The sequence below is a fragment of the Dendrobates tinctorius genome, unplaced genomic scaffold, assembly GCF_039654945.1.
Source record: "Dendrobates tinctorius isolate UK_male_01 unplaced genomic scaffold, ASM3965494v1 ptg000156l, whole genome shotgun sequence".
NCBI lineage: Eukaryota > Metazoa > Chordata > Amphibia > Anura > Dendrobatidae > Dendrobates > Dendrobates tinctorius.
The window spans coordinates 21,998,406-22,012,357 of record NW_027361823.1 but is presented as its reverse complement, the minus strand read 5'-3'; the positions used below and the strand labels follow the sequence as shown (position 1 = coordinate 22,012,357).

General features: G+C 43.4%; 1 protein-coding gene across 4 annotated transcripts in view; it reads right to left on the bottom strand.

Annotated features, from left to right (window-relative positions):
• The window catches only part of BICC1 (BicC family RNA binding protein 1), a 291,846-nt gene that overhangs the window by 165,831 nt on the left and 112,063 nt on the right, over positions 1-13,952 (bottom strand). For 3 of the 4 annotated variants that reach the window (XM_073548254.1, XM_073548256.1, XM_073548253.1), the window contains exon 2: positions 46-92. In XM_073548254.1, coding sequence (XP_073404355.1) covers positions 46-92 — 47 coding nt within the window. The remainder of the gene's footprint in view (positions 1-45; positions 93-13,952) is intronic. The other variant, XM_073548255.1, reaches the window with a different exon arrangement.

Genomic DNA, 13,952 nt, shown 5'->3' with positions numbered 1-13,952 from the left:
AAAGAAGAGTCGAGGAAGGAACAAAAAGGCACTAAAACCTCTCACCTTTTGGAAGAAATCTTCACCGCTTTTGCCTTTTCCTTCTGCAGCTGCTGTAAAATAAAGAAAGCGGCCGTGTAAGTATGATCTAGCAGTGATCAGACACGTACAGTAACATGGCGCGCCGTCTAGAGAGCACAAGCAGGCGAGTACATTATATCGTACACCCAAAATCAAGACAATCCCAATGGCCGGCACTCGTCATACATTCTGAAGTGGTAGTAAGATATGACCCAGTCTCTGTACAAATAAGGACACCCTTCTAAAGTCACTGTATTAGCAGTTGTACAAGACCTACAACTAAGCGTGTACCACGACGAAAACTTTTAAATACTCCCATGACACTACTACAAGAATTAACTATAGAAAATCTTATTAAAAATATAAATAACTCGTTCCTGAAAATCCAGTCCAACATGAGTGCGGAAGAGCAGCAGATTAGAGGGCTGGGCAACATCCGATTGAGAATGAATGGAGCGCTAGTGCACATGATCAAACTTTGCTCTATTCATATGAGGCTGTTCGCAACCACAATTCTCAGAATCAGGAGTCCAAGCAGTTTGTCACCCAGCGATCGGGAAGTTCTCATGGATAAGGAATAATTTTCAAACTTGGGAACACCCTTTTAAATACTGACTATACGCAAAGACCCAATACGATATTAGACAGGGGACTGAACAGTTCGTTGTTGAAGAGATGGAAGCTGGAAAAATTTGCACGTGTAAAAATCTGAGACAATGGCTACATTTTTGGGATTTGACAGCAGTTAAATCATCTTCAAAATGGGGGATTTTGTACGGCATTTCTACATGGTGGGCCATTTATATGGATACACCTGGGTTGGCCATTTATAAAGTTGACTCCAAAATGGCAGACTTCAAAATGGCCGCCATGGTCACCACCCATCTTTAAAAGTTTCCCCCCCCCATATACTAATGTGCCACAAACAGGAAGTTGATAACCATTCCCTATTTAGATATATCCATATAAATGGCCCACCCTGTAGTACACATTTGTTAGCATCTACCCAAAGAAGGAACACTGACCATTTAATGCTAGGGTTACATTTGTCCAAGGTTCAAATGACACCCTACCTCAATGGAAAGGTGCGATTCAGACTTTAAAGCACCTAGTCTCTCTAGTGGTTATTTGGACATGGAATGGGGCACCGATCATGGATACAAGAGTCTTGGCAGAGCCGAAACAATATATTAGAAATGTATAGTGACAATATGATTGGGGGAGGGAGGCGAGGTTTTGAACTAAAAATGCTTATGGAAAAACGCTTTACTGCACAGGTAAAGATCTGAGTATACTTCTTTGTATCTCTTTGGTGCAAACATTCCTTAGACACCTACTTGGCTCTTATGAAGCTTTTACATTTTCAGAAGAAATGTACTCCGCTTTATTAGAATTTTAGCGAAGTATTCCTTGAATAGTGTACCATATATGCCATCAGTTTTATTCATTGCAAGAACTATTGAATTACTGATGGACACTCCACTGAAAATATCCACTGGTTTTTCCAGGTGTTAAGCATTAACATTAGTGATACTCGAGTGGACTTTCTTAATTACAAAAGAAAGCCTGTACAGAAGTGGATTTCATCACATGGACTATGAAATGCAACTGATCAACTTATAGGAACATTAATAAAATGTTAACAAAAAAGAAAAAAAAAAATTTTGTATTGCAAAAAATTGTTGCATTGTGTGATGGCTACACTGAACAAAAACTAACACGGAAAGCCACACAATACTCGTCCTCTCACTGCACTTCTGAGAGGATGATCACGTCTAGTCGGCATGTGACCGCAAGTGAGCAAGTCACATACATGTGATCACGTGACCACCAGCTTGCAGCGGCAATACTGGAGAATCCTGCAGGGTCAGATTGTCATCCCCCCAAGCTTGGACAATCGTTTCAATGAAGCGCATGCAAGAATAAGAGGAGCAGAATTAAAGAATTGCATTTCATCTGTTGTGTGCACCTCACCAGAAAAGTTATTCTAGTCAGGGAATGGAGTAACATATTGTCCATAACAAAAGGCACCACTTTCCGTGAATTTGACAGGCAGGCATAACAGTGCCAGATCCCACCGCAGTTCTGAGCATTTTTGCAGAGCAGTTTGAGCTGGCTTGAACTTGCCAAAACGTAACATTTTTGGGGTAACTACATAAATTTTGAGACTACTTAAAAAGGTTTCGATTAAATCAAGCATTTAAAAAACTGAATGAAAGCTTTGAAAAGTTTTAAAATTCTGAAACATTTGACTTTCAGGCCAGTGTCCCAGAACACCACAAAAATGGGTTGGAGCTGGGGTGCAACTGGGGCGTGATGCCACAACTTGTCAAATTCCAGATCTGTGGCAAAAATTCACTGTTTTTCAGGCTGGTGTTAATGGGCTTAAAAAAGCAATGTCTCTAAGTGTTTACGCCAGAGACCTGAGCGCTATAAGTTCTTAACCATTTTTCTCTGGCATTAGAAAAGAAAAAAAAAATTCTATATATAGACGTCAGGAGTGGGGACATTCATTGACATTGTAGTCTTAAAAAGTGTAATTGGACTTTCAGGTAACTTCAAAATATGCAGCCCTGTGTACTGGAGAACAACTTATGGTCATTATGTAGTTAATATTCTACATTATTTAGCAGTTTGCCTCTCTGCTGAAGCTTCTAGTGACTATCATGCAATGTCTGAGTGTTCTGCCTCTTCCTCCCTCCTGTTTTCCCAGCTCTCCATACACTTCTATAGTCAGCAGGCCAGTTTGGTCCATTGAAGGCAGAACTGTAGGTAGGTTTTAGATGTTGACCAGTGCAGAAGTGTGACTGAAACGTGGCAAAAGCAGCTCCTCTCTCTAGTAAGATATACATCTCATGTACTGGTGGTTTCCAAAAAGGACTTAAAAGTATAGTCACTATTATAAATAAGAGTGTTTTGAACTTACAAAAACCATGACCACTCTTTTAGAAACAGCATCACCCTTGTCAAAAAGAACAGACATGTGATTACTCGTAGCAGCAACAACCAAGAGTATAGATTTTCCTGAACACAAAAAGCCATGTTTAGGATGGAAAGCCACAGAAAATGCAGGCAGAAGGTATTGTACATCACCCAAGGTCATCTTTGCCTCTTGCTCTATGGGCCATTCTATGGTATACACGAAAACGCTAAACTAGGGCCTCATTTCTTTTTCCAGCTACTGAGCAGTCTAACATGTGCTGTTCGCATAGCTGAACAAGTTAATATTTATAAAAGTTTCAGTTACTCATTGATTGTGGACAGGTTCCTGGGGGATCTGGAATGATTGGATCACCCATTAATGTCTGAGTAATGAAAGTGGACGAAGTATTTAACATTTTTTAAATATTTTACCTCTTTGATCAAACACATTTACATATGCTAGAATCAGTCATCTGATTAACAGTGGAAAATCAAATCCTTTCTCCATACATCAGGCAAATAGAGTTGAAAGTTTGCACAATGAAACAAGCTAATAAAAAGCTGCCACCAGATTTAGGTTTATCTCAGAAACTAGTAATACTACCAAATATATACATAAAAGAAAAAGAAGATGGCTGAACTATCGTCTGAAGCGTGGCCAGCAGCCATCTTGGCCGACTCCCATACACTGGTATAATTTTAATCAGTTTAACATGGCCAACCTGACAATGCCTGTAGTTTACGTGGCAAAATCCTGCTGGCAGGTTCCTTTAACACATGACTTACATAGGATTTTCTCAAGAGTATAGAGGGCAAGTCCACAGTTTACAAATATATTTAACATTTTCACATTTGCAATTACTATATTTCTTTAACAACTGACCACCAGTGAATAGAAATGGACCCACTGATCACCAAGCAGGAAGTTTAAAAAGACTGTCCTCACAAGTTAAAAACATTGCCAACAGTAAATCTGGAGTAATTACAACATTATGTTTGGTTTATTTCCTGGTCTATTAGCAATCAATCGTCTTCCATTTACTAACCATTCTTAACATATGCACCATCAAAATCAGCAAGTGAAAAACTTACGAGTGACACCTTCTATATCTTATTCCTTAATTTTCCAAAATAAACCTCTGAACAAGCTGCTAAATCCATAAAGCAGAAAATATTTTCTAGTATGCCTCAGAGTTAGCAAAAATCCAAAGACAATTTCTTATCTTACATTTCTTCATACATTAAATCTTCTCTTCTAAAATGAAAGAGGGAGGAGTCATCAGTCTCTACGAAGAGTAGGATATTATGGCATAGTTTCTCCAACTCTAGGCCCACCATTACAATTCATTACTTAACCCTGCATTAGGCGCAACAGGCCTGACAGGACGTTTGTTTCCCCCTCCTCTCTATGGTGGCAGGGGAGCCTGCCCCTCCCAGTACCTTCCCATCTTTAGGTGCTGCTTGAAACCGCCCACTCAGGCTTACCACCGTCCTTGAGGGCATCGGTGTGACCGCCATGGTATCTCAGGCCCATTGCGCCTGAAGGTTCTCACTTTTGAAGGTTCGTACTTTTTTTTTTCTCTCATCACAATTTGTTTATTTTGCTCGTTTTATGAATGAATAATGCAAAAGTTTGTAAATATTTCATAGTAATAAGCAGGGCTTTCTTAGAAGTGACCCCTCCAGCACATTGTGCCAGAAAATGTAAAAATAATCCGATATGATCTGCCAACCCTGCTTTTCTCCCTGGCCTTTTGATGTCAGAACCTGAGTGAGCTTGACTCCAGTAGCATCTGAGTGCCTTAAAATTAAAGGCTTTTTGACCCAATTTTAATGTCTAGTAATAATTTGGTCATGAAAAACTGGAGGCTCTTAGGCGGTGGTTGTGAAATTTGGGTACTTTTTGTATTACTTTTATGGTTATTAAACACATCCTTAAGAAAGTCACTGATTACTGAAATGGAGATTATATAGGCGTTCTATCCTGTGCCTGTCTGCACAAACTGTGGTGCGCTAGAGATGATGGCCAGATATCAACCAGAAATTTCCCAAAGACAATTTTTTTAGACCACACTATGGGTGGGGTTTCATGTATTTGTAAGCTACGCCAACCCAATAATAAAAAAAATAACAAAAAAAAAAAACGGAACCAAATTAATCCAATGTAGAAAAATATTTGTCCTCAGAATAGTGTATTTAATAAAAATGAAATATATTGCAGCCTTTAAAGAAGTAAAGTTTGTATAAGGTTCCAATTTTGTACTGATGACCGAGAACAACGGCAGAGGCAGACATGAATGGAAAAGGTGTTACACCCGGTTCCTGTCCTGGCTCTGTGCCCCGGTCTGCTGCTGCCCCCCGTGCCTTGCACACTGTCCCTGTGTGTCCCATGCTGCTTCTCAGCATTCAGTTCTCTCCCCTTCCCCCACCTCCGTCCCGTCGGCAGGTCTTCAGCTAAAGCTATTAGGGCACACGCGCTCCCCTGGCTTCTTAAAGGGACAGCTTGCATTTTTCAAAATGGGCAATTATCCAATGGCAGCACACTGGCTGCTATTTCTGGCCTCTACTCCATAGGGAGAGCGCCAGAGCAATGAGTATCAATCATTGCTACATCCGGTTCTGTTGCTAATCTGTCTGCACTGCGTTTGCAGTCTCTCTGCCTTCTCTCATGCCATCTGTCTCCACAGAATCTGTATCCCGATAACCCTGGGTATCTCGGCAATCATTTGTGCAAACGCCATCCCGATCCGCCAACAGCCGTCCGAGGACTGTGACAAGGCTTCTGGAGCCAGCTATCTACCAACTTCCCGGATCCAGGACCAGTCTCATTATGGACTCTATTATTCCTGTTATCCCTTTTGGTTCCACTGGGACAGCTGCCACGTGTGCGGGGGTCTAACTGGAGGTAGCACCTGTGTCCTCTGGGTATTCCATTCTGGTCCAGTCTGAGGGACTTTACTACAGGTACCCAGGGCTCACTAGTTACGCCCCCTTTGGAGCCCCCTGGACCATGGTCCCGAGTTTCCACTTTAAAAATTAAAAACAAATATGTAACTTCACCATCTCTGCCTCTGCTTCCATTCGTTACAAGGGGCTTATAACACCAAGATAACAGACAGTCAAAGACTTATGTCAGCAATACTTAGCAGTGAGTTATACATTTTAAAAAATTAAAAACATGTAGTTTGTGCTACTAATCAGTCAATAGAATATATGAAGTCTGGCAACATTTTTCTAAACTTTTTTTTTTTGTGTGGAAAAAATAGGTATTAGACCTACCGGTAATGATGTTTCCAGGAGTCCATCCTGACAGCACCATGGAGGACGTCCTCCTCCTCCTTACAGGGACAGGAAGCACACGAGAGGTTAAAGGTCACGTCCCACCCCCTCTCCCTCAGTGATTTGACAAGTACCGCAAGGTGGATGATGCTAATAACAGTTTAATGAAATAATCATATTACAGCATATGACATATGAAAATACAACATATCATAACATAACAGGGAGGGAAGTACCCGTGCTGTCAGGATGGACTCCTGGAAACATCATTATCGGTAGGTCTAATACCTATTTTCCAGGACGTCCACCTGACAGCACCATGGAGAGTACCAAAGCACCTCCTCAGGGTGGGATTACCGCCTGGAGAACTTTTCTCCCGAATGCGGTCTAACCAGCCAACACATCAAGCTTGTAGTGCTTGCAGAATGTATTTAGATTGGCCCAGGTTGCTGCTCTACAGATTTGGTCAACCGAGGCCCCCGCCCGTTCAGCCCATGAGGCTGATACCGCCCTCGTAGAGTGGGCTTTTATGGACCCTGGGGGGCCAACGCCCTCGGCTTGGTAGGCGTCAGAGATTACCGAGGTAATCCAGCGCGCGATAGACACCTTAGAGGCTTTCTTCCCCTTATTTTTACCCCCAAAAAGGAAGAACAAGTTTGGGTCGATGCGCCAGCTATTGGTGGCTTCTAGATAGTCTAGCACCGCGCGCCTCACGTCCAGCGAGTGAAGGCGCTGTTCTTTTTTTATTACGGGGATTGTCGCAGAACGATGGTAACACTACCTCCTGGTTTAGATTCTTTGAGGAGACTACCTTCGGGGTAAATGCCAGGTCTAACCTTAGGATTATACTATCCTCTCTTATCTGAAGATATGGGTCCTTAGTGGACAGGGCCTGGATCTCCCCTATTCTTTTGGCCGTGGTAATGGCTACTAGGAAGGCCGTTTTACGGGTGAGGGCAGAGATGGTTATCTTCTCATCTAGAGCATAGGGGTCTGTACAGAGAAACCCGAGTACCAGGCCCAGGTCCCAAGGCAGGGTGAGCTGCCTAATCGTGGGGCGCAGGCGCTGCGTGGCTTTTATAAATCTTATTACCCAGGGATGTGAAGCTAGCTGGTAATCGAAGAAGGCGCTTAATGCTGAAATCTGGACCTTTAGAGTACTAGGCTTAAGGCCTTTATTAAAACCTGCCTGCAGAAAACTTAGTATGCTAGGGAGGTCGGGGCTGCCTGCCACGAGATCGGACCTGCCACCCTCCAGACAGAATCTTTTCCATATCTTTCTATAGATTGCGGATGTCACCGGTTTCCTACTGGCCAGTAGGGTGGATATGACCTGGTCCGACAATCCTTTTGACTTCAGGATGTCCCTCTCAGGATCCAAGCCGATAGATGAAGTCTTGCTGGGTTTGGATGGTAGATCGGGCCCTGGTGGATGATGTCCTTCCACAGGGGTAGCTCGACTGGATTTCCGACTGCCATGGCTCCTAGGAGGGGAAACCAGCTTCTCTTCGGCCAGTATGGAGCGATCAGCATCACTCGTGCGTGGTCCTCGCGTATTTTCCTGAGCACTGCCGGTATGAGGGCCAGTGGCGGGAATGCGTAGGAGAGGGATTCTCCCCAGGTCTGACTCAGGGCATTCACGCCCCGGTAAGCTTCTCGTGTGTCCCTCCATGCAGGGACAGGAAAAACACCGAGGGAGAGGGGGTGGGACGTGACCTTTAACCTCTCGTGTGCTTCCTGTCCCTGTAAGGAGGAGGAGGACGTCCTCCATGGTGCTGTCAGGTGGACGTCCTGGAAAAAAAAAGCTAATACTACACACCTCGACACCAAATGTTGGGAAGGGTTTAAGCCATAATTGTGCATGTTTTTCTAATGCCATACTGCTTCCATCTGGGTACCAAAAATACATTACCAAGAAAGAACCATTGAGAGAGCCATTCTTTATTTGGCAAATTGAGAATAAGTTGAAACTTTGTATTCCATTTGGCCTAATTTCTGCATTTGTCTACGTTTTAGGCCTCCTTCACACGTCCTGGTGATTCCTGCACAGGAAAAAACCAGTACTGGTGAGAGCCGTGGTATGTGGCCGTATGGGAAATCCATATGCCGGTATGTCACATCCGATCCCAGGTGCTAGCTGCTGAAGGCAGCTCTCATTGTCACACAAATCAGCATGACGAGGGAACAATGATGCGAGTTGTCATCAATGTGACACATACCAGTACCTGGGAAGAAGCACAAGTCACTGATGCTGCACTCGCAGCATTTCATTCTCCCATAGTTTTCAGCCTGGCCGGTTGCATCATGCCACCGTTCAGGTTGTAAGCCGCATGTTGCATGGATTACGGCATGGGACAGTATTGCTAATAGTCACTACGAACAGGTGAGAAATAAGGTTGTTTGTAATGGGTGCAAGAAGAGCACAACTCTTAATTTTAAATAAAGCTGTAAAATAGTGTTTTCTTACGTCAAATACAGGACTTTATTTTGCTTTATATGACTGGTGTTAGTAATAAAGGCGTCTTAAATACACCTCTCCTTTACCAAGCCCTGGGCTGGATGTCACCGGCCACTACAAAGCTAACAACCCCCTACCATATTACCCCACTTGCCCCCGCCACAGGGCACGTGGGAAAAGCGAGGCACCATATGGATGTGCCATTTCTGGGGCAGCTGAGGTTGGAGGATAGTGGGGGTGACAATATCTCTTACCCCTTCCCAGGCTATTAATATCAACCAAAAGCTGTCTATTTTGCCTTTGCTGGTTTGAATTTATAGGGCGATCTCCAAGTCTTTTTCTGGTGTCCCTGTAAATTCACCAGGAAATGCTAGCCAAACAGATGTGAGCTGTTATAAACAGCCTGGGAACCTTGTGAAAAACCTGACATGAGCACCACCATTAAATACAATGGGTGTGCGAATGTATTTGTGATCCCAGAAAAAAAAAAAAAAAAAATAATGGACAGCACATGGATGAAAATTTTTTTTTTAAAAAAAGGCCTTAATCAGCATACAATAGCGCACCATAAAAAAAAAAAAAAAAAACACATGGACACAACGGAAAACTGAGCCACATAGTCCAAAGTCATACTCTGCTCCCTTCACTGGCTCTGCTGTGCACTTTCACTCAATGGGAAATTTTAAATGCACTATAAACATTGCAAATCATGTAATATTTCCAGTGGGTTTTTTCCAAGACTTCTCTTAAGTCTTCGGGATCTGTGGGATTTATTCTGAATGCAATATGTGGTGACAAGTAACTTTAGCAATCTGCTGTATTACCCCCCCGGCAGGCCGAAAATGAGCGGGCAAGAAAGTCAGCAATTAACAAAAACACTTACAAATACATTTCTATTGGGAAGATTACATTTTTTTTAATCTAATAACAGTGAAATAATTTATTAGTTAAACATGAAATGGTGCAACGTCTTAGTTTTAAAATTAAGGTCAACAAAACAGATCAAAAATGTGTGGCGCAACCCAAAGACACAAGCTCTGACTTGACTTGTGACTTAGACAATTATAATACGAAAGAAGTCTAATATGAACAGAATACCACCTCCCCATTGATTAAGAGGAACACTTAAGCTTTCCAGTGGTAGCAAATTTATAAACCCAAGCCAATAATATCACTGTTACAATCAATTTGCCAAGATGTGATGGATTACAAGTTTCATGTCAATCTTACACACCACCATCCCAAATCAAGGGTCGCATTCAATAAAAAAGTGATCCGGACATAGGACATTCACTAGACAAATATACAGTCGGCTCAAGTATGAGCACCATTATCTCAGCAGTATGAACTCTGCAAATAATCCTGTGCCATGTACTGTAGCTTCCTACCATGGCTCTATATCCAATTAGTGATCTAGGAAAGTATGCAGGAAGTTCCACAGCTGTGGTGCAGATCTGAAAAAAAAAAAAAAAAAAAAAAAAAAAAAAAAAAAATCGGAATCTCCTTCCTTACCACTAATACAATACAAAGCCATTCCAAAAGAAACAGCGAGTATGGTGTGTATTATACTGAAGACAGACATTAAAGTCAAAGTATTCTACAGAGTAAGCCTTTCACACATGTCAACTTCAACAATCTCATGGGTTCATCAATCCACAAATTAAAGGCAAAAATAATTTACATGGTTCCACGTGTTTCTATTTACAGCAAATCTAACTTTTGCTTTTAAAAAAGGGAACACTTTAGATAAGCCTTGTATACACTGTCTTGCCTATTGCTGGCTTAGGGGTTTGGTTCAACACATTGATGCTTTCTTTGTAGCCCTGTCTCACACCCACCACCTGTGATCCAGCACTACAGGTGACATCCATTTGCAATATTTTTCTTCTTCTATGCTGATAAGCAGGGAGCCTAGACTAGACAGTAAACAACTAGGCTAGAAGTGGGGGGGGGGGGGGGGGATTTTATATGGCACGTGGTAGATACAGATAAAGGGTACTTATCAATCTGATGTAGATGAATGAAGGATGCTTCTATGCCTCGAAGCGTTTCTCCTTAGGGTGTGTGCACACGCTGCGGATTCTGCTGCGGTGTACAGTACCATAATATCCTATGGGAAATTGAAACTGCAGTGCAGACTTTTCCGTGTGGAATTGCTGCGGTTTCTAACCGCAGAAAGAATTGACATGTCAACTTTCTGCGGATTCCGTTACGGTTTACCATCTCCTCCATTGTAGAGGTGATAAACCACAGGGCAAAACCGCAGGCTAATCCGCAGATAAACCGCAGGCGTTTTGACCGGCGGATTTTGCAAAATCCGCGCGGATCAATCCGCAGCGTGTGCATGTACCCTTAGGTGGATCACCAGGCTTGTTCAAAAGAGATAGACACGTAGTGTTTCATAGGCCATACCGGTATTATTTCTATAATCATTGGCTGCATGACTGCTACAACAAGATCGTGCAATCACTTTGTACCTAAATAGCTTAACGAGACTTTTGTACACAATGCAATCTAAATAATTGCCATGTACATCATCTATTACGAATGCAACACTAAAGGTACGGTCACACTTAGCGATGCACCAGCGATCCCGACCAGCGATATGACGCGGTCAGGATCGCTGGTGCATCGCTAAGTGGTCGCTAGTGAGCTGCCACACAGGCAGATCTCACCAGCGACATCGCAGGGGTCAAGGGTCGTTACTTACCTGTCAGACGAGGCGATCCTGACGTCCTCCCGCCTGCATCCACGCATCGCTCGTCTCCACAGCAGGAAGTCCAGCAGGAAGCAGACGACGAGAAACGGTCCAGGACGTTCTCGCGCGATCAGCGATAACCAGCGGGGGAGCAGTCGGAGGCAAGTATCAGACATAGCGATATCGCTAGCAATATCGCTATGTCACAAAAACCAGTGACGTTATAGCGATATCGCTTAGTGTGACAGGCCCTTAACAAAAAGGCCACAAACTACACTAATGTGATTAGAATCCCATTATAGGATTCCTGACAACTATCAACCAAAGGAATGTGTTATTATACAGACACAATGCACAATATTAAATTGTACAAATTTATAACTTTAGATTAGCAAATCATTTTTTCAGAATCACTAGTTCTAAAGTAAAGCAAGTTGAACAATTTCTTGAAAAAGGATTTTCACTAAATAGAAAATTATCATTTTTTGATCAGTGAGGTCCAACAATTAGGAGATCCAGAAGTTTCAGGTTAAAATAAATTCTCAACATCATCAAAAGGTTCTAGAGGTTGCACCGATCTAATTATATTCGTGTTAATCCCCAGTCACACACACACCCCGCTATCTCACTAGCGAGATCGCTGCCGAGTCACAAGATTTGTGAAGCAACAGCGATCTCACCAGCGAGATCACTGTGTGTGACACCCGTCAGCGACCGGCCCCCCTGCCGGTATTGCTGATAGTTGTGGAAAGCCCTGGACATTTTTTTGATCATTGGTCTCCCGCTGGCCAGCAAGCCTGCGTGTGGCAGGCGGGAGACAAGCGATCAGCGAGCTGGAGCTTGTAACCAAGGTTAACAGCGGGTTTCTAAGTGCCGTGCGGCGCTCAGAAACCCTCTGTGTACCTTGGTTACCAGCTTCCTGCACCAGCGCGCTGGTATCTAAGGTACACAGACGCGCGCTCATCGTCGCTGGTGCTGATCGCCGGTGAAGCTGCATGTTTGGCAGCTCACCAGCGATCATGTAACGACACCAGCGATCCTGACAAGTTCATATCGTTGTCAGGATCGCTGGTGAGTCGCTATGTGTGACGGGGCCCTAAGAGTAGACTGTCAATACAAAACATGGGTATTACATATCTGGTAATGTGTTTTTTCTTGAGACATGACGGCACCACGAGAGAGAGGGGATCCGCTCAATGAGGACAGGAAACCTTCAAGATAAAAAGGGGCAGCTCCTCTCTCCGCATCAGTTGTTTTACAGAGCACGAGGGGAACTCCGCAGGATAGTGTACATATAAATACATCCTTTACACTACTAAATTTCCAACACCCAAGGGAGTGTATAATGCTAGTAATGCACCCAACTAATGATGTGATCAATAGGGAGGGAATATAAGGGTGCCGTCATGTCTCATGAAAAAACACATTACCAGGTATGTAATACCCGTGTTTTTCCATTCTACATGATGGCACCACGAGAGTGTTAGAGATTTGTATTCTCTTAGGGAGGGATCACTGCTTGTAACTCTTCCCCCAAATATGAGATCAGAGGTAGCAAATAGGTCTAACCTATAATGTCTGACAAAGGTAGACGGAGCGGACCAAGTGGCCGCTTTACTGAATTGGTAAATGGGAGCGTCTGCGCTCTCCGTCCAAGAAGTCGTCACGGCCTACATGGAGTGGGCTTTTAGGCCTTCTGGAATAGCCCTGCCTGCACTGTTATCTGCTGGCATAATGACCTTTCTCACTCATCTAGCTATAGTTTGTCTAGAGGCTTTTAAGGCCCCTCCTTGCCCCTTGGAATGAGACATCATGCCCCCTGTTTTCTCCAAGGTCTCGTTACCTCAAAATACTGCAGGAGACATCTCCTCATGTCTAGGCCATGAAGCCTCTCCTCCTGGTCGTTATGGTCAGGACAAAAGAAATGGTAAGGTTATCTCCTGAGCCCTATGGAATTTTGACATCACCTTGAGAAGGTATGCTGGATCTAATTTTTAACACAACTCTATCATCTATGGCCTGAGTGTAGGGAGGGTCTTGTTAATGCGAGTAACTCCTCAACCTACTGGCCGATGCGAGCGCCTTTAATAAGGCTGATTAATGTTAGAATCCCCATCTAATGTGTTTTTAAATTGTCAAAGATGACAGGTCTACATTTAGATCCCAAGGAGGAGGAGTAGAGGACAGACAGTCAGCTCTAGTACAGGCCTGGATAAACCTGGCCACCCACTTATTGTTTGTCAGGTCGCAGCTGAATAAGGCTGCCAGGGCTGAGACGTGTACTTTGAGGGTACTGACAGCTAACACCAATACTAAACCTTTCTGCAGAAAATTCCAGTATTGCCACTATCGGGACTTTCCCTTCCCGTATTGGGTCTGAGGTAGATAAGAATTTTCACATATCTTCCTACAAAAAATTTTTTGTAGTCACTGGTTTTCAGCTACTGAGTAAGGTGGATATTAACGCTACTGAGAAACCCTTTTCCTCTGGTAGGGACATTTTAAATTTCAGGCTGTCAACTGCAGCCCAGATCT